The following is a 21,667-nucleotide window of genomic DNA, read 5'->3' on the forward strand; positions in this document are numbered from 1 at the left end:
GACTTACTGTTTCGTGGTGATACAGCAGAAGACAGACGGACAGACGGACACCGATGAAAAGCCTTGATTATGGCAAAGCGATTTAACTCTGCACAGCTCCCTTCCACGCACTCCTGTCCACATATCCAACTGCACATATGGGACCCCCCCCACCCCTCCATCACACACACTCATAACAGAGATGTGCACACACTCAGAGCTCCTGAGATTAATCGTGACTGTTCAGCCTTTCCAGCTAAGCTCCTCTGTGTTGCGTTTAATTAAAGGCGCCGTCTGAAGTTATTACGATGTTTACATATTCATCTGTTTACCCTGCGATCTGATCAATGTCGTGGCCCCACAGGTGGCAGGCACTCTAATCACTGGGCCCCACAGATATCATTTCACTCGCTCAAAGACCGACGCATGCACACACACACACACATTCCATCATGCTCAAAACTGTCTGAAGAGCGAGGGGTAGCGATGGACTAATTCCTCAATCAGGCTCTCACAGCATCAAAATCGAAGGGAGGTCGTCTAAGGCTGGATAAACACGCAGATATCTCCGGCAGATTTCCTAAACTAATTAAATGCGACTGACATCAAAGCCTGATTGCCAGGCTGCGGTTGCATCCTGGAATCACTGTGATATCTGCGACATCTATTGGTGGAATTTACTAGAAATGCACATGCTTTAAAAAAAAGAGCAAAAGCTAAAATTGCAGTGGATTTGGGTTACCTGATGGTGACGCTGGGGTCATGGGTCACACCGCAGGTCATAACGGCCTTGGTCCCTTTGATGACGCTCTGGTCTTGTGGCGGTTTGGTGATGCGGGTGCGAGCTGTGGGTGGACACAGAGGTTGTTATTCAGGGATCTGTTTGAACATCGGATCAGAGCAAAATGGGCCGACTGTCATCTTTGAATCACACAGTATTTCCACTTGAAAGCACTTTGCAAGGCTTTAAAGAATTACTGTACAAAAAAACAGGTCACACATAGTACATATACAGTATATGTTGTGAGTAAATTAGATACTTACTGAATCCTGAAGTAAACAAGCCATAGATTAAAATAAGCAATAAATAAACACGCTGCAGGAAGTCGGACCTTTTGTGAATTCAAACAGAAACGTGCAAATCAAACACTTGCAGCTTTTCATGCATCCGTGACACCGATGGAGTTAAGAGGTGTAAGATGGAAATGAAATGTGATCGCTGTGTTTTTAGCCTATAGCGTAGTGGTATTTGCTGCGAGCCACTAAGAACCCGCCCCCCCCCTAAGAAATACAAGCACAGAGATCCCTGCAGAAACACACTTACAGTGGGTCATAAGTGAGGACTGTGATGGTCATGCTACATACAGCAGTGTTTTTACATATATAGCAATTCTTTCCATTATTATTAGAGTTGATTTGAGTTACGTGCCTTGTCCAGGAATGAATTATAGTATAATTATACTATTAAGGAATTACTGTGCGGCTCATTATTTGCACAGGTGCCGCGAAACAAAAGCAAAAAAACATTATTTGCAAGATGGTGCAAGTGATAAAAATTCAGTTTCTGTCATACCCCAGACTAGCAGGTCAGCTGATACTTCATCGATGCCCCTGGAATTACTGGCCATGCAGGTGTAGGTGCCAGCGTCCGACAGGTGGGAGGGACTGATCAGCAAGCTGCCCGATTCCAGCAGGGTGAACCTGGGCAGCTGGACCGAGCCACTGGCCAAGACACGTTCACCTGCACGGGAAGGCAGAAAGTGATTGATGGCACGAGATGGAGAAAGAGGAACAGGCACAAAGAGAGATTAGACTATCGGATAAATGTCAGGGAGAGCAAACAGCGGAAAGCAGTGAAGCTCCAGCATACAGGCAGAAAATCCACTTTTTGAAAAGCATCCGAAGGTCTTGTCTAACTTTGACATCTCAAAATTGGAAATAATCAGCCCCCAGTAAGAACCTGTGAGCACGCGCACCTTTTTGCCAGGTAATGGCTGGTCGAGGCGCTCCGGAGGTCTCGCAGTTCAGAATGACTGACATGCCGTCAATCACGGCGCTGTCAGAGGGCCCAGTCGTGATGTTCGGAGCAATACCTGGGGTGGAAGGGGTCAGCCACGCGTGCACACACACACAAACACACACACATATGCAAACAAAATCAGGTGAGGCAGAGGTGATAATGAGATACACAAACAGCTTTCCCCCTAATAAAACAGACTGCAGCTGAGAGCTTAATAGACTCGACAAAAAAAGGGAGGCTGTCAGCTCTCATTTTCGGGGACAGCTTTTAGAATCTGACAAGGCAGGTCGCCCTCTCTCTCTCTCTCTCTCTCTCTCTCTCTCTGCTTCTCCTGCACCTTCTGTGATTCAAAAATAGCCAATAATTGCCCAAGCATCCAATGTGACAAATCTGTCAAAGTGAAGAGATATATAGATAGACGGGTGTAGGAGGCAAGGCGGAGAGAGGGAGCAGCGAGGATTAGAAACGAGAACAGTGGAACAGATTTAAGGAAGAAGAAGAAAAAAACACACACACACACCCAACAACCTGGGAGCAGAGAGGAAGAGATGTGCAGAATTAAGAAGCAGAAGTGAAGACAGCTTTGAACAATTTCAAGGTAACATACTTGTTACAGCCAGGTAGGTGTTTGTCTGGATTTCTCCTGCGAGATTACTGGCAAAGCACTGAAACATCCCTGTGTCGTCTGGCAAGAGACCATTTATCTGCAGACTGCCTCCAACCAGCACCCTGTACCTGGGGATTTTTATTGGGCTGATGGGCACTGCATCTTTATACCACACTATGTCTGGCTGCGGTGTGCCTGCAGAGGAAGCAGAGGATTGTATTTTAGTTTTGTTCCCATGTCACTGCGACCCCTTTGTTCCTTTTCTTTATTCTTTTTGCACCTTCGCTCGAGACAGCCAGCACTCACCTCGCGCCTGACACGGGATGTCGACCACCTTCTCCATCTCGGCGCTAATGTGACTCGGTGGCTCTTTCACCAACAAAGGATACTCTGTTCCGAAAAAAGGGAAAAGGCTTGACAATGGATCCACTAAAGCCTTTCAAATCACCTGTGCCTGCTTATTAAATCTCTTATGGAAAATCAACTCTATTAGTGAGGTAAAAAAGAAAAAAATGAATGAACAAAAGAAAAATGTGAGGGTAATTTACCAAGGACATGCAGGAAGGCCCCGGCGGTGGCCGAGGGGACGCTGCTGCTACGGAGAGATGCCTCGCACTCGTAATAGCCGCTATCTCCGACTGTAGGCAAGCTGATGACTAATCTACGGCCAAAATCTCGTATCCCCGTGTTGACCACCACCCCATCCTTCCTCCAGGTAATACTCATTTTAACAAGGGGTCTGTAAAAGAAGAGGATGAAGAAGAGAAGAAAGCATGCGATAGGGAAAGGCAGGTTTTAATACAGATTCATCAGATGCAGGGCTGAGAGAAGGTGGAAGTGTTATCACAATGCATGCGTGTCTGTTTGCATTTAAATGTGTGCATTTGCTCAGCAGCAGTGTCTTTCTGTGTGTAAAAAAAAAAGAAAGTACCTCGCGTTGGCAACGCACTCCATGGTCGCCTCGTTCCTCCCCATGGTTACGCTGGTGTTCTTTGGGGGGACAATGATGGACGGGGCAATGGGGTCTGCGGGTCCCCCCACATCTATCGCACAAAATAGAAAGGCACAGAAGCAGACAGAAAGAAAAAAAAAAATCTATAAACTGCACAGATCTCACATTAAAGCCTGCACATCTGGCTGATGCAGTCAATTGAGCATGACTGGATCTTCACACAGAGGCTGACAATCTGTCACCGCCACCAGCCAGTAGCTAGTATGCTGTCAACCAACTATTAACGCCCCTGTCTTTGCTTCAGATCCTTTTCCCAGTTCGCACAGCGTTTCCCGAGCACCGCGTTAGCCCGGGTATTAGAAGCCATTATGTAGCATAATTGAGACAAACAGAAAAGGCAATTCAATTCAGCACCATCACTCACAGGTTTCACTGAGCCTCCAGCAAACCATCGATTCACTGCCCTCAATCAGCAACCCCCCCCATGCCGCATATGCATTTGAGCTGACCCACGTTTTTTGAAGCACAATTGTGCGCAAGTTCTTTTGTAAGCGTGCAAGTTTTTTTTCCCCCAAGGCGGCTCACAGGAGCCTATAGCCTTGCTTTTTTTTCCATTTCTTTGAAAGATCACTGTTATTTTTGTGCTACCTTATGAATCACAGCCTTTAAAAGGCCAATTTTAGGGAATCAACAGCTGTGTAACGATAAAAGTCCCTTCACGAACATGGCAGAGCGTAAGAGCCGCCCAGCTGATGGGTTCGACGCCCTGCATTTGATCACGTCATTCAAGTCTCCAGCTATAGAATGAAATAACGGTGAAAGAACGCTAGGGTAATGCTAAAGAAGGCCGATGATTAAATCAACAGAAAAGCCTGGCCTTGAGAGTAACTGTTCAGACAAGACGATGAGCTGCTGACATTTTCTTGGTACGTGAAAAGGACATTTCAAAATTACCCTTGAATTAACCTCAGAATAAAGCTTTAATAGGGCAAATAAATCTAAAGTGTGACAAGACAGGTAAAGTTGATAAAATAACAACTGGATACAAATACATATATTTCATCCTCCGATGCCCCGACTGGCTGACTTTTCTTTAACTCTTAAAATCCGGCTGCATCTCTGTTTGATCCTTTTCATCACAATTTACATAAATAAGAACAATCAGCCCGTCTCTTAACACATCAATGAAATGTTACTGGCTTAAGGTACAGTGTAAGACTACAGGCACTGCATCGATCCGTGAAACTTTAGTTCGATGTGGCGGGTTTGTTTGTCGAAGGTCTTTAAATTTCTGTTCAGCAGAAAGGAAGGCGATGGCGAGAGGAGGAGGAGGAGCAGAGGAAGTGAACAAAAGCATTCATCTTCTCTTACGAAGAGTGTGCGATAAAGACGACTGATAATGAATTGTCTGGTTTGTCTAAGCAGAAATTAAGTTCTAAAAAAAAAAGTGTCTGTGAACATTTCTATGCTCTAACGTTTGGCCATGAAAAATGAGAATCTGTTTGACTCGTCAAATTAATTCTCATTTAATTTTCTAGAAGACATGCTCGGTGCCTCGGCAGACACTAATTAATGTATTGCAGTTCTCAGTGTTGAGAATACTTCAAGTGTGTAATCTTCTAATTAAATGGGGAAAGTAAACAACATGGTGACCTGCATAGCAAATCCCCGCTACTAATGTCACCATATTGTTTACATCTGTCCAAAGACAATTATAAAGCCAAGTCGACTGAAGTGAATTTTCACCCTCTGAAGAGCAAAATGTAAAGCAAGTCGAAGACCGGAGAGGTGCCCAATGTCGGTATTCTTTGTTTTTTAGGATTAGACTCAGCCTGGCTCATTTGCATGCTCCCTATGGAACTGCAAGCTGCCTCTCCTCCATATCTTTCATTCTTTACTCCACAGATTTGGCAGCCATAAAAAAAAAAACAGTGTTCACTTTCTGATGCAAAATGTGTGATCTGAAAGTTCAGATTCTGATATTCTACAATATTTGGTCCCTCCAGATTCCTCCCTCACATTGTGTTGAATTACAAACCCTGCACTAATGATAGGAAAAACAAAAGGAGGAATATGATGCTGAAATGTGCGGCCTTGCATGTGAACCAGCTCGAATCCTCCAGTGATCAAACCTCCTCCGTTGGATAAATAATAAAAAAAACACACGCGTATGTCAACTTTTAACCAAGGATTTGTTTCATGCGATTGATGCTATCATAACTACAAAACATTGGGGCGACTCCTTCAATTTGCTGCTTGCCATAGGACATGCTGATTTTGTTTTGTTGGAGGAAAGTGAACGTGACAGATTCAACATGTAACCGCGCTTTAAAGGCAGGCCTTATTTAAAAAAGGACATGTTCTGTTTGCAAGAAAGTCTGACCTTCTAGTGTGATATGTGTGTGTATGTGTGTCTGCGTGCATGGGCATGTGTGCTTAGTTAATCCCTGCCCGCTCGGCGTCACTGTCATGAATCTGCTTTTCGGGAGGAGTGATCAAACCGAGGGTCTGCTTTATGCATCTGCGCATCCACCCGGCTTGCGAAGGTGCTGTTGGAGATCTTGCATCTCATGAATGCAATTCACTGCTGGAGCCTGAGGTCAGAGGACTACAGATCAAGAGTACAAGTATTAAGGAAGGACTTATGATTACATCTTTTGGTCGGAGGGAAGAATAAACGTTGAGAAGGGAGTGATGCGATGAAAGGGCACGCCGAGGGAGACGATGCTATCTGAGGCTTGCATTGTCTCCGTCTGATTCGGCTGCGTGCAAGGAGTCCATGTGTTGAATTGAATGTGAGGAATAAAACCACATCACATTCGCAGCCACCTGCCAGTGCAATCTGATGACAGCACAAATAATCTGCTGGTGAGACGTGTTGTTCTCTGAGTGGGCGAGAAAGTCTGTCGCCGAGTTGTGTGTGTGTTTTCATGCGTGTACTTACTCTCCACTGTGAGTGTGACAGGCTGGCTGGTTTTGTTCTCCCCGTTCTTGTCATTGACTGCCTGGGCGTAGTAGCGTCCCGCGTCAGGCGCCACGGTGGACAGGATGACCAGCGTGTTCTCCAGGGTGATGGCACTGAGCAGATTTGCATGCACACCACATGCATACATTAGTTGAGGACACTGCACCGGCTAAAAATGGCATCTTACCAAACCTCGGTTCAACCTAAGGTAGAGCTGGATGCGCTAAAAGCAGCTTGAGGTCACTAACTTGGCTCCCAATTAATCAGACCCCCCCCCCCCATAGTCAACTGCTGTCCATTTCGAAATGTGTTCCCCAACACACACCATTCACACACAAATTGATTAACTAGCACACAAATGCACTCATATCATTAAAACCTGTGAGTAGTTGTTTCTCTCAATAAATCCTGGGGGGTAAATTGACACACACATAAATTATAAAATGAAACGAAGCACACACACAAAAAACAAGTTTTATGAGCTCCTACATTTACAAGGTGTCTTAAAGGAACAGTCCCCTTGTTGGTGTTTCACACTCCCTGTTCCTGCAGTACACATTTTTACTAGAATTTTAATTGCTGTAAAAGATAAAGTGGGATGAGCAAGGCTGACTGTAAGTCAGTTTGACTTTTGTTTACAGAGGCGTCTTTATAGCCAGACAAAATTAAGAGTCGGCTTTGTGCGACCGGTGAATTTAAATGTCCGCATACGGTATGTTAAGTGTGTGGATATGATTTAAGTGACAGATCATATAAGTGTTAGTTATGCTGACGGATGACACTTTGAAACGGTCCCATTAAAAGAGGAGTGATACTAAACACACAATCACATTAAATTCTCCTCAACTGCCAGCATCCGCCTAGTCGGTCAGGGATAAACAGACTAGTTCCTGGACAATTTGGATTGTCAATGTATATATGGGCAGAAGCACATCAATGGACCCCCTCCTCCTCTGTGAATATCAATGTGGACTGACACAAAGAAGGACAAAAAAAAAAAAGCCAGCACAGAAACAATAAATGAGTGTCCTGTCAGTGCCTCTGATTGTCACAGAGCAGAGCTTCACTTCACGGCGTCACGTCTGATAAGAGTCAGCCACGTGGGAACCGGCGCCGGGATGGGTTGAAACATTCACGGAACAGGATGAGATTTTTCTTACAATTTCCCTCTCCTTGTGCTGCATTTTTGGAGGCCTGCAGGCAGAGGACTCGTGCCCCAAAGTCTTCCTTCAAGCCGGAGCATGCAACTTCGGATAAGGGCCATCTTGTCAGTTATGACATCACTGCTAAATAATGGATGAGGAGGCGGTTTCTGAGGAGTTGTGGACTGTCATTTCAAATTTGCCTGCATGGCAGAATTAGGCATTTGGAATTGACCAGCGTAGCTGCAGTTTACACTCACATCTGTCCAGATCTTACACTGACTTTGACATAGTCTTTGCAGAGAACTTTGTCACATTCATCGACACCTGAAGCTCAGTCAAAGCTGCGTTTACGGATTTTTAAAAAAATATTCAAATGCAATAACGCCTTCAAGTTCTAAATCGCGGACGGTTTGCATAGTACTTCAACCTGGCAGCACAAAAGAGCACTCACGATCGTTTCAAGGTGAGGCATCCAATAATCATCAGGCATTCAGTATGTGAAATATGGTCCAAACCTCCCATTCGTTCCCGATTTATGTTGCTGAGCATGCTTTTAGACAGAATTATGCCATAATAAGTTACCAAAACACATTTTTAATGCATTTTTCAGGTAAAGACATTTTGCGATGTCACAGAAACACTGACATTTGACCACCAAAATCCAACCAGTCCATTGTCACGTCCAAGTGTACAGTTGTTTCAGAGTTGAAGACATTGCCCTCAAGTTGTTCCTGACATAACACGTTCCAGAGGAGGAGATGGATGGGCTGTGCATGCACTCAAAGTGTGCACATTATAGCCAATAAAGTCACGCACAGGACTTTCACAGCCTTACACAGATTTTTACTACATGCGCATACAGTAAACACAGACAAATACACTCTCCTACACACAAATCGACTCAGGGCTGAGTGCTGTCAGTGAAACACGTTATCAATTTAGGTCTTTTGTCCAATTTCTCCTAATTGCTTCCCCTGCTGCCTGCTCTATCGCTATCCTTCAATCATTCTGCCTGCAAAGTCAATAGGGGTGATAAAATAACCCGCGTTATGAACACAGGGCCGGGACTCAGGAACTTCTCTGCTCGACTTTAGCTTGGCGCATAAGGGGGGGCGGGGTTGGAGAGATTTTGTGAACGGTATTGAAATTCTTGGAGTTGAAAGATGCTCTGCTGCAGAAGCTAAGCATTCAGCAATAGCTCGTGTGAGAGCACTTGTGCAGACATGCACAGAAACACAGTCGCATCCGCCAGCACTCCTCCTTGTTCTTAAAAAAACACCAAGGCAAAAAGAAAACTTACATCCGACTGCTGGAGGGAATCTTACGCCCATCTCTGAACCAAGTGATCTGTGGCCTGGGGAAGCTGTGTATCCGAGGCGCATGGATGAGAGCGCCCTCCCCCTGCGATACAATTTGGGCTCTTTCGCTCTCCACGAAACCACCCATATCTAGCAAAAAACAGAGAACAGTGTGTGAGCAGGTGAATCAGAGAAAATTAAGTATTAATAACAGGAGAGAAAATGTTGGAAATGCACGCACGCTACGGAGAAGATGAAAAAGACTCCTCATTATTACCTGGTTAAACAGCTTATTCAAAACCTGAGCATTTTTAATCACAATGACTCGCCCACATGTGGCGCATGACAAGCCTTACACAAAAAAATAGTACACGCCTTTCAGTCTATTAGAATCGGGAATGCAAAAAAAATAAACGTACAGGCAACCTGCACTTCAGTGCTGCACTGCATTATGGCGCCCACCCGATTTCTCACAATGCAGCGGTAGTGGCCGGCGTGGACTCGGTCCAGCGAGGGTATCAAGTACCTAATGGACACACACAAAACAAATTGCCATTAGTCACCATCCTCATGACAGACGGAGACATTTCTCATGTTGACGCTTTTAACCCCCCCCCCCCCCACACACACACACACATTCAAGATCCTAAATGAAGCATTCCACTTAGCCAGCGTTGGGGCTTGGAATGCAATTAGGTGCAGATGTTGTTTTCTATCGTAGCAGATGAAGGCTGTTCTAAGTGCAGCTGTTAGGTGACCGGCACAGAATGTGGCATTTCTGACTGGCAGGTTTCACAGAAATTCGTACTTTCAACCAGGAGTATCAAATCAAACGAGCGCCTCTCACGTCCATCTCACCACTGATGCACATTAATGTTAAATGGTGTGAGAAATACTGGCTGGATCACCCCAGAGTTGAGTCTCCCTTAACTGGTTTTTCTACAGCCACTTAGTGGTGCGGAATATGCCCCTGCCATGCTCCCCCCTGTACCGTGATCCAGGTTGGAGGAGGAGGAGGAGAAGGACGAGGAGGGGGGTGGAATGGGGGTTCTGATTAAATAGATTCCAGTTCTCCTCTTTGATCAACGCTGGTGAAGAATAACAAGCAGACCAAGAGACTAAGCCACGTGAGAGCAAAGCCAAAGGTTGAGGGAAGACTGAGAAAGAAAAAGACGATGCGGGGGGAGAGGGTGCAAGAGAGCGAGAACGGCAGACGGGGAGGGGGATGCTGTTTGTAGGGATGGTAGGTAGGCAGTGATAGAAATCAGACAATGCCACCTGAGAGTGTCTGTCCACGTCTATCAGACTGTTCAGCAGAGGGTCTGGAATGACTTTAGATAATGCTTTAGGTTACACTCGTAACACCTGTTCTCTGAGTAGCATGAATGTGTGTCTCACTATGGTTTAACCATGCTAAGCACTGAATGAGCCAATGATGGGGCAACATCATGACATATGCCATACATGCCACCACTGTGGTGTTGCCCGTCCCGACTCACACATGATGACGCCTCTGAAAAAGTAGGTATTGTGTCAAATCCAAAGAAGGTGAAGACGTGGCATCTCCTGCCTCATCTTTCATAGTGGGTTGGGGGTTTCATAACTTGGCCTGACAGCCTGAGTGAAGAGTTATTGTCATTATTCTCATCCGTCATGGAGAGGTCCGACCCACAGTCCGAGTTAAAACCTGCCCCATTCATCACATCAGATAATTGAGCGGGTCGGTCTCGAGGTCGGGTCCGTCAAATTCCTGGGGAAACTGGTCGTTGAAGCTCAGCTGACTGCCCCAGGTTGGGCCAGCTTCACATTAGGGGACCGTCGATACATCAATATTCATTGGCTGAACAGCCTCCGAATTAAATGGCAAAGTCGGTTTGCCCCAGGAGAGGATCATCTGGTAAGCCGAGCAACAAATGAAGCATTTTGAGGGAGAATCACTTGCAGAGTATGAGCTCTTCCGTGGACTCAAAGGCTGCTTGGGCGTATTTCAGGACCTCACCCTAACCCCTAACCACACGCATTCGGTGACTGTCCCTGATGATTACCGCAAGGGCAGGCTCATATCTGTGTTTTCTTCAAGAAGAGTTTTTTGAATGATGGACAGCACAGTGTACGGCCCATCTATAGGGGGAGGGTCTCTACACTGTTTGAAGCGGATGTGTTTATTTCCAGTAAATAGAAGCTTCCGCTATGAAAGAGAACTGACTTCCACTGCGGACCCCTGGACATATGGATGTATTTCTCTTGAAAGAAGTCTGTGTTACGTGAATTGTTTGGCATTGTGGGGAGAGACTTAAGTATGTAATAAAAATATGAACACCACAATCTTACTGCTGACATAGCAAAGCCACCCACAACCTCACGAGTACAATCTGAAGGAAAATATGCATTGTGTGATTTTGCTGCAGGACAGGATCGTTTTCAACAAACGGCAAGAAAAAAGAATATCCGCAAAACACAATCTCTCGATGTCGAATGCAGCGGAGATACTAATCGAAATAAATCTGACAATCCCCTGAACGCGAGATGTTATGTCTCAGGGGAGACATGCAGCCAAAGCAGTCCTGAATAAATCCATAGAAATGAGGCTTGAATATGGATAAAAATGAGCAATTGAGCTATTAGTTGCAATTTAATGGCACTAAAATATTCTCATGTAGTAAGCTAATTATAGTTGATGAATTATAATAAGAAAAAAGAAGATAATAGAATCAGTTCCGGCAGATGGGGTAACATTCCTCACCTATATTCCAAGGAGAAACGGGTGAGCTCGGTGCCGTTGTAGATCCATTTGAATTCTAGGGGCCAGCTGCCTTCTGCCATGCAGGTCAGGACCAGACGGTTCCCCTCCAGATGAACCTGGGTCTGAGGAGGCTCCATCTTAAAATACGGCGGGACGTCATCCACTGGAAAGTGAGGGAGAAGACATGGGAAAATGTAAGAGTAGCATGTAAAGAGATTTAAAAAAAAAACATTGAGGAAAGAAATAAAGTTGTCGTTGGGAGTCGCTGATTGAAAAGGTATAGTGATTCCGTAAACACTGAAAGCAGTCAGTTCCATCAATTCACAGGAAATGGGAACTCGGAACAAGCAATTTCCATTTTTCTTTGGTGCTGATTGGGAACTTGAAGGTCAACAGAGAAGCCTGCAGAAAACACACGGAATAAATTGTGACTGCAAAAGCAGCTTACGTTTTTTTTTTTTCCCATTTCATTTGAAATGCACTGGTGGAGAGGTAGAAGAGCAATTTGTGCAGCGCAGGAAGTATAAATGAACACTCCCATACTTCTAGATCAGGAAGAGAGGATAGGGAGAGAGACAGGGGTGGGAGGAGGGGTAAGTCAGAAAACAGATGGAGGAAAAAAACAGCAGAGATTGTCCACCAAAATAAAAAAAATAAGAAAAAAAATGGGTGAGGAGAAAGTGTAAAACTAGGAAGCTATGGGGGGGGGGGGGGGGGCTTTGGAAAACACAAAGTTTCCCTGCCTTAAACCCCTTTCTCTGACAGGATGAGTTATGCTCTGTGCTTCCCTTCATTTATCTTTATAGTTCCCTAATGCAGCCAGATTATACAGGCCCCATCTGCAACACTGCACACAGCCAGCGCAGCCACCAAATGCCTTTAAGGTGATGTGCAAGGTCTCGGGTTGAGCTTCGAGACAAAGTGCTTTCATTTGAGCTGATGAAAAAGGCATGATCAGACTTATTGATCCGTCTGGCGCGCCCAGCCACGGGCGACACTGAGCCGATCGTGCCAGAGTTTGTGGCGGGCTAATTAAAGTCTGTATTAATAGTTGCTGTAAGCCGCCAAGGCCTGGAAGCATGGCTGGTTCTGGGTCTACCGCGCTGGCAGACTCACTCTTCCGGCTGATTACTGGAGCTTCTCGCCTACTCTTTCTGCACAGACACGCGCATGTTAACACCAAATAAAAAAGTGGAACACGATAAACAGCACTGCTTTCTTGTTTCCAAGAACAAAATATTTTCCCCATTTTGAAGCTGAAGTATTTTTTTCCGAGGCTAATCTGTTCTTTGCACCATCACTGGAAAACAACAACGACAAATTCGACGGACCCTCAGCACTGGCCCCTGCCGGAACAGGAATGCGGGAGCCATCCCAATTTTACTCCCGGCTCGCGATGCAGAGGAGAGGTTGCTTTGCCGTAATTCCATCGGCTGGCAAATGCACACACACACACACACACACACACACAATCCTAAGCGTTTCACTAATGCCTAAACAGAATGTACACATGCGGCATCCAAGCATTCCCTGCTGGTCCGGGGACTCGGTGGCGACATGCACTTAGCAATACGGCTCCATCAACGAGCCACCATTAGAGACCCCGTGCACGCCAAACCCTGGAATCGCACAATCGTCTCAGGCAAGCAGGCGAAATTATTGAACGGGGAATTGAGCACACAGTAATCATCACCTTGGTTACCTGTTTCAGAGCCATTCACGCGGCGCACCGCAGCACTTGTGACCGCTTTTGCACTTTGAGCAAAGTATATTCAGCGCCAGACCGCGAGAAGAGAAAACGCTTTTTTGCCACATAGCAAAATCAGCATGTGCTGCTAAACCGGTGATTACACCGAAAAAACCAAGGCGGTCTTCTCTTTGAGATTCTGTCAGCATTCCAACAGCTGCGGACCGTTATCAGTTCTTATTGCTGGCGCGGTAAGCGCATAGCAGTGATTCCTTAGCACACAGGACTCTGGAATCTAATGAGTTTCCAACAGAGAACCTCTTGTCTGACCCTCGTTCTCCCTTTCCTGCTCATCACTGTGCTTTTGATCTTCAGATTGAAGCGCGGAGGTCAAACACTGCAGGTTCCATCTGCTTTATGTTTGGCTTTTCTTCCTTGCTTTATTAATTTGCATGTGAGTCAGATGTAGATAAATAGTGTGTAAACATTCTATTTTGTGTGTAAATACATATGTCATACGTGAATGGAGGGAGCACACGTGTCTATTTTTTCACGCTGAAAACACAGTTGTTTCGTCACTAAAATGTCAGGTCGATGCGTTTGCCTCCGCGCTTCGTCAAACTTTGTGGAAGAGGAACGTGACTGACGGAATTCTGTCCACTTGACTCGCCACACTTTTCAAGCTTCAGCTAACATCTTTACTGGAAAGAATGGGGGGGGGGGGGGGGAGACAAAGTGTCACAACCTCCATTTTGTGACGAACAAAGGGACACTGGTGGGCTTTGGCAGAAGGGGGAGGGGGGAACAACACTGCCTGCTGTAGGTTTCAAATCCAAGATAGAAAGGTACAGGGCATCCTTTCCGGACCAAGAATACCTCCAACACTATGAGAACAAGGGAAAAGAAAAGCCAAACAAAATGGGTCGGATCTAGGAAAGACCCAAAACTGGCACGGGGAGAACGCGGGCGCTTTCGTGTGTGGCTGTTGCCGTGAGCAGCTGTCCCCAGTCGAGCTCGCACCTCCACAGCCCATTCATCGCAGATGTGGAATCACGTTATTCCAAACTGACAGCTGAGGCTGAATGGTGGCACTGCTCCAGCCGAGTCCCCCCGCTGCACACACAGAATCATAATGGACGGGAAACAAAGAGTATACAGGCACCTTGAGGGCCGCTCCATAAACCAGGGCCTATCGTGCTGCCCTTTGTGGCACGCTGGCATGCAAGCGCTCACATTTGACTTTTGTCTTCTCTATTTTTCCTTATTATCGAGCCTCATTTCTTTACCCCAGCTCCTCTCAAGCAGCCCATCCTGCCCTGCGTTCGGTCCCACAGGCGCCTGTGTTTGAATATATCTACCGGTACCCATTCTTAAGACGGCACTCGGCACAAATGTGATGCCGTGACGGAGTGGAGCTTTGTCCTTGTTGAAGCGTCAGGAGGTCGAATGTCTCCCAAGCTCGTCCTCCCCATCTCCTTCGCCCTTCAGAGACACACACACACATTCAGTACGAACATAGCTTCCCTGCTCCACTGACCACCTCCAGTCCGCCTCATGGTGCATCATGTCATCCAGGAAAATTTAGAGCTTTCATTTAGCCTCTCCAAGTGGACATTAACGTGCAAGACGGTTCAGGGCAAGCCTCTCTGATGGAGGTTATGCAGCAGTCATGGCAGCAGCCTTGGCCTGGTAATGGGTTGGTGAAATGGTGTTGACTGTGGAGTTGCCGGAGGAGGGTTAAAAGCCGCTTAAAAGCTAATGAAAAACTATTGGATGCACACGTGCACAACAAGGTACTACACACAAGCACAGAGTGGGCTGCCTTCTACGACTCAGAGCTCACTTAAGAAATACACAAATACACAAATACACAAAATAACCCCTACAAACATTCACCCACGCACCCTCCCTCGCCCCAAAGGTCAGGCCGATCTGCCACTCTGTCCCGGGCTATCGCTCCGCCAACAGGCCCCTCCCCCCCCCCCCCCCACCAATTTGCACTCTGTCATTTACCTGAGTCAGAAAGCAGGTGGACACAAAGAAGGGATTAGGACGGAGTGTGCAAGAAGAGGAAGACAAAGCCACAGTGAAAAAGATAGCGAGCGTAATGCAGGGCTTAATGGTAAAAAGACAAAGAGCGATGGAGCAGCAATTGTGGCGGCAGGATGGAGTGTGTTACCAGGAGAACGAGGCGCGCAAACAGAGCGGCGTCCTCCAACACCAGTCAGCAAGGTGAAGCAAAAAGCACGACAGAAAAGCCGAACAAACGGGCCTGGAAGACGGGGACAGGAAGAGTCTCCATCTGTAACCCCGCGTCCATTTTGAGTAAATGGCTGCTGCTAGTGCTCGTCCATCACAGGTCAGCGTCCCCTCCCTGTTTGTAAAGGGTATTTAGCAGTATGATACTACAGTACTACTACAGTCTGTTGTTGCACTACTTGCTTATAAGCCTTGTTGTCATGCTCGTGGCATGACAGAAATGAAGCATATTTATTTGAGTTAAACTGTAGAAATATATATGTATATATTTTTAATGTATCTGCTTTGACGTCGGAAAAAACAAATGTCCTCAAGTCGCCGCAGATAAAACAGCGCGTGCTTCCCCCGGCGTATTCGGCGGATCTCTGCAGGTTAATTGATGCGTAATTGATGTGATTAATGGAGGTGTTTTCTACCGCAATGACGCATCTGGGATTCCAACAGGCATGTGTGTGTGTATGCCTGTGCGTGTGTGTGCGTGTGTGTGTTTGAATGTACCTGTGACTATCTAATGCCATGCAATTAGAAACAGTAGCATCCAGCCAACAAATGGAGATTTAATTAGGAGTGAAGACGGAGCGGGAGGCCAGTAAATGGGCAGCAGATTGAATTATCTGGACACGCACACTCCAGCAGGCAGCACACACACACACACACACACACATGCACACACCCTTCTATTTGGGATTCTTCCCTATTTGCTCCGCTGCTCATCTGAGTGCCTGCTGCAGCCTCTCTGCTATGCTCTGCCTATCTTGAACTATGTTTCTCTTTTTGAATCCCTCTCCTGTTTCTCTCGTGCCATCTTGACTTTCTCTCCTCTTCTTCCTCGATAACAACAGTTTCCTCTTGTGTTGTGGCAGTCCCTCTTTCTTGGCAGCCTTGATCTCTCCCAATACCATAGTTTTCACACTCTATTCCTCCCCACACTGTCATCAGTTGTCATCTCTCCCTCTCACACACTCTCCCCGCGTCCCTTTCCTCCAGTCCAGATGTCTTTCCATCTTATTTCGTCTTTACGCATCGTCTCTCCATCTCCCTCCATCTCCCTCCATCCTCTCGCCCCGCTCCCTCCGTCTCCCAAGCACTCTTTCTGAGTCACTTGCAGTATATTGTATGACGCACCAGGGGACGTGTCTGTGATATCCAGGAGCCTAATTAGCAAGTCCAGCTCCTGGCAGAGAACACAGAACGCTGAAGAACACAGGCACAGGGCCTGGCGTCAATTAATGAGACCTCACACACCCACTGCCGCCATTATATGCCCTCCGCAGCATCGCAAGTCGGCCTAGGCTTGTCCAATGAGCAGAATGGAAACCAGACTGGGACAACTGTAGCTAGATGTAAGCAAGTTATATCTTTAATCACCAAGGGATGGTAACAGCTTTGTAAAAAAAAGAAAATGAAGAAGAAGCACGGATTCTGCCTGGCACGCAGATACGATTTATGTCTTGCAGCAGAGAGCTGTGGCCATATTCTGTGTGCCAAAACCAGAATATATTTAAAAGTGGAAGTCAGACACTTTGGTAATGTCTTACTTTCTAACATCAAGATATAGTAATACCGCGACATGCGAGTGCTTTGCCATATGAGTGTTCCGAGATACGAGCCAGAATGCGAGCAATATTTTGCTTTGAGATACGAGCATTCATTTGACATATATGCCCTCGATGGCCGAGAGCTGCGAGCTCATTCAGTGACTGTCGCTGTATTTGTGAATATTCTTTATAATAAGTGATGGGTCCAGAAAGAGCAAAGTGGTGAGGATGGCAGTGAGAAGAAGAAAAAATGCATGATGACGATGGAGATGAAGCATGAAATGATCGATCAGCATGACCGTGGTGTCCGTAAGGGATTACATATTATATTACACTAATACTGTATATCATTTACTATATTCTTGTGTGTGAGTGTCTATATAGCAAATACAAACTTTTTTTCCAATTTTTATTAGCGTTAATTTGAGTGTTTTTAGACGGACGTAACGGATTATTTTTTTTCCAGTTATTTTATATGTGAAAAATTGATTTGACATAGGAGCGATTTGAGTTACGAGCTCGGTCCAGGAACGGATTACACTCGTATGTCAAGGTATTACTGTATATATACTGTATATAATTTGTTCTTTTCAATAGAGAAACTGAGGGTTGGAAAAACAATGGGGAAAATTCAGACTCCCATCCGTTGTGTGGCTGACATCACAGTCGTATTTCCCAGGAGTGAAAGACAAGCTGTTTTACGATTTAGAAGGAGAAGCAAGGTTTCCATTCGTACGATCACACATGCTGTTTGTCTCTGACTTTCTTCTCTTCATCGCTAGGGAACGAGGAGATGCTTGTGGGTGGGGGAAGATAAAGAGACAAAAATTTCCACTTGATCTTTGTGAGAGCTAATTGACATTGTTTGAAAACAACAACAATAACAACGGCAACACAAAACAAGATGCAAGCAACAAAAACAACAACAACAAAAAAAGATAAACGACATTAAGTGGAAGTCATAGGAAAAGAAAAAAAGAACTCACAGCAGCATCGGAAATAGGAGGCGGGCAGATTTTCTCAAGGCATGAGGAGGTTGGAAATAGGCCTAAGTGAATTTAGAAAGTAGGGCAAAGACTAATGGAGGAAAATAAACAAACGCACTGAAATGTGAATTCCACAGGGCCCCGGGTCATTAGAGTTAATGCTGCACGCTACGCCATCTGCTGCGATTGTTTACACTAGCCTGGATAATTAGATCCTAATTAGTGGATGGTATGGTGGGCGGAACATTATTTCACGTGCTACACGTGGAGACGGAGATGATCAGGTGCAGCGGCGAGGCGGAGCTACCTGTCCATCCTGGGACCGAGCTCAATACAGACATAGTTATCGGACAAGTCTTGATTTTAATTGCTTGGTTCGCTAAAGAGAGTCTGTACGTTTCCCTCCTGCCATTAACATATAGATAGATTTTTACTTTTTAGTTTTTTGAAGGAGCGCATCACCCTGGCTCTTGACATTATGAAAACCTGCCTGCTCCCTGTTCTCCGTTATCCCTCACCCCACATGTGTGTGTGTGTGTGTGTGTGTGTGTGTGTGCCTGTGCATGACAATATGCCCTAATCCTCGTGCGCCTGCATCTCTTTAAGATACAGACACCACAATATTATCAGACAAAATGGATGGATTCGAACTGCCATGTTCCATCCGCACGCGCCTTCCCAGCCGATCCCTTTGAATCTGCGAATTGAAGAGATACCACCGGCATGCTAATAATGATTTGCTATAGGTGGAAGGTATCAGAGCTAGATGTGTGTGTGTGTGTGTGTGTGTGTGGAACGACAGGTGATTGTGATTCTTGTCAGTGTGGCAGAGTGCATGGATGCTGGGAGTGGCAGGGCTGGCAGTAAATTCTAATGGCAGAGAGAAACTGACGGAGGTAAGAGTTATTATGCCTTCATTACATTTACGTAGCCCGTCTCACTTCCTTCCTCCTGGCACAAGCCCAAACAGCAATCTGCGCCGGCAAAGCTTTGCTTACCCATTTTGCAGGAGACAAACACCTTCCCTCATAGCCGATTCATCATCCGCTTTAGGGAATGCGATCTCACGAGATTCCAAAACTGACAATTCGTCACGCTGATTCAATTACACGTGAGCAACAGCAGATCTTTGGCAGAAACGAGTTAGATGTGATAGATGAGGGGAGGCCATGGGTGCGTGGGGGGTGGGGGGCTGGAATGGTGCTTTTTCTTCTTCTAATTTTGGTGGATGTCTGATGGTGACGCGTAGCAGGATCATCACCTTTGTGTGCAGGGAAGCCTGCAGGAACACAGCGTCCCTGCTCCTAATTGAGACCTCTGGAGTTTGAGAGCTGACAGAATGGAGCTTTGTCACATCATTGCCTCTCTCCAATGCATTACAGGGAGGCCCTGTGACCACCATTTTCTCCCATCATCCATGCTGAGCAACCAAGTTCTGCTCTGTAATTGTGTCCTAGCTACCCCATCTCCCCCCCAAATCACTCGAGATGGACCATTAAAGCCCCCCACCTCGTGCATACCCCACTAGGACCTTTGAGGCATCCACACAGGCAGGCGAGTCCTATTTGCTTGCCCATATCTCTGAAGTGCACATGCCCCCTAAGCAGGAGGAAAGCCAGAAGAGACATCACTGTGCCAGCAGGCAGACGTAGATCGGAACGCCATGACATTATGCTAATGGGAGCATTTGGCTACTTCTTACATGCGACTTCACACGACATTGCTCATCGCAATTATCAGATACAGTGGTGGGCGCAGGGCGAGACACATGCAACTCGAACAAAGCTGGCAAACTTCCCCATTGTTTTGCTTTCTCCGTCAACGCGATCCTAGCGGAGGATTTAAAGTGAGAGACACACAATGGCGTGCGTAAAACAGCATTCTAAGTGAGTATTTGATAATGAAATGAACTAATAAGGATTTGGTTGGTGATTGTGACTGCTCACCACTCTCCTACTATAAAGCATTAATCAGTTGTTCACCTAAATAGAACAATCCCATATTTAAAAGAATAAAAAATAATTTTAAATTAGTTTTAAATTATATTTTATTGCACTGAAAAAGTGCAACAAAAAAGTATAAAAAAAACCACACTGTGCCAGCCAAGAATGCCATCTAATACATTAAGATCGCTGATGATTTTCTAGTGCTATTCTTGAGCTTCCATTCAAGAAAACAATGTGTCCGTCGCTACGGTGATATTCGCAGGGTAGCTTTCTTCTTTTTGTCGGTTGAGGGCAAAGACTAAGAAACTTGCTTGAGGGAAAAATTGATTATCCAAACCTTCAGCTTCTTTATAGCCCCAAAAGATTTTCTTACCGTTTTCTTTCTTTCTTACATGTAAATGTAAAAACCAAGGTTGGCTCCTTTTTTGACACTGTTCTATACATATGCAAGGCTTGGGTGTGTGTGTGTGTGTGTGTGTGTGTGTGTGTGGGGGGGGGGGGGGGGGGGGGGTAAGGAATTTACAACCACAGCAATTTTCCACTGAAGCAAAGTCATGTATATCCTGGAGGTTATAATGAGAAATTACATAAATTTAAAAGTGAATGCCAACTTTCATTGGGTTAATGTAACAAACTCTTTCGTGCTGTGTTAATGAAATGTTCCCACGGCAAAAAAACAACAACAATAATGAAAATCACGGTGACCGTTCTGAACAGTCTCCACATTTAAGGACCTGCAAAGTGGAAGCAATGACTGTTGTTGGCTGCAGTAATACAATGAAATAAATATGTGCAAATGATCAAGCGGAAATGGTAAAACGCTCATGGTGCAGGAGCTACGGCATGAGTGATTCGAAGACTTAATGGGGCACCTCCACACAACAGAGAGTTATAGCCTGTGATTTGCATCACAAACGTTGAATTTCCACTGTTGACAATGAATATCTGCAAATGACAACCTGACAGAGAGCCAAGATGAAGGACGCATGTTGTTTTTATTTTTTACAGATGATGGGATCTAATTCCATATTACTACATCTATAAGCCAGGCATAAAAACACATCAAATAGCATTTTTGTCCAAACCCAATAATCCCTGTGTAATCTTCATCTACAATATGAGCAGCGCTAAATTGGAGGGAAGATTCACAAATGAACATATTTACATCAGTTCCTTTAGCGAGACACTGAGGAGATGCTGCTGCTTTGAAAAGCCTGTAGGCACTAGTGAATTTTATTAGAAGCCCTTTAATGTTTACCATGCGATAGTAAGTAATGTGCTTTAATACACATTTAATGCAGTGGATTAAAACTCTGGATATTAACGAATCATCTGTTCCATTTATTGCTGCTCTTTTACCATGGCATTAAATGATGTGTAATCTCCGTCATGGATTCAAGAGATTTTTCTTCGTGCGTGGTGTGCACGTGTGTGTGTGTGTGTGTGTGTGAATAAAACATCCGAGCATCTGACAAATGTCTGGTTTGCACACGCGGTTGTTCTTGGGTCTGCTCTTGTAGTTTGCTTGTCTTACGTGGGAAT

General features: G+C 45.5%; 1 protein-coding gene across 1 annotated transcript in view; it reads right to left on the reverse strand.

The window, feature by feature from the left end:
* Positions 1–21,667, reverse strand: part of LOC137905313 (protein sidekick-2-like) — a 76,375-nt gene that overhangs the window by 21,112 nt on the left and 33,596 nt on the right. The window contains 11 exon segments of the mRNA XM_068749538.1: positions 722–824; positions 1,553–1,720; positions 1,956–2,072; positions 2,607–2,801; positions 2,913–2,996; positions 3,155–3,345; positions 3,538–3,649; positions 6,503–6,636; positions 8,969–9,116; positions 9,386–9,492; positions 11,710–11,872. Of these exon segments, the coding sequence (XP_068605639.1) occupies positions 722–824; positions 1,553–1,720; positions 1,956–2,072; positions 2,607–2,801; positions 2,913–2,996; positions 3,155–3,345; positions 3,538–3,649; positions 6,503–6,636; positions 8,969–9,116; positions 9,386–9,492; positions 11,710–11,872 (1,522 nt within the window).

Source organism: Brachionichthys hirsutus, chromosome 16 (genome assembly GCF_040956055.1).
Source record: "Brachionichthys hirsutus isolate HB-005 chromosome 16, CSIRO-AGI_Bhir_v1, whole genome shotgun sequence".
NCBI lineage: Eukaryota > Metazoa > Chordata > Actinopteri > Lophiiformes > Brachionichthyidae > Brachionichthys > Brachionichthys hirsutus.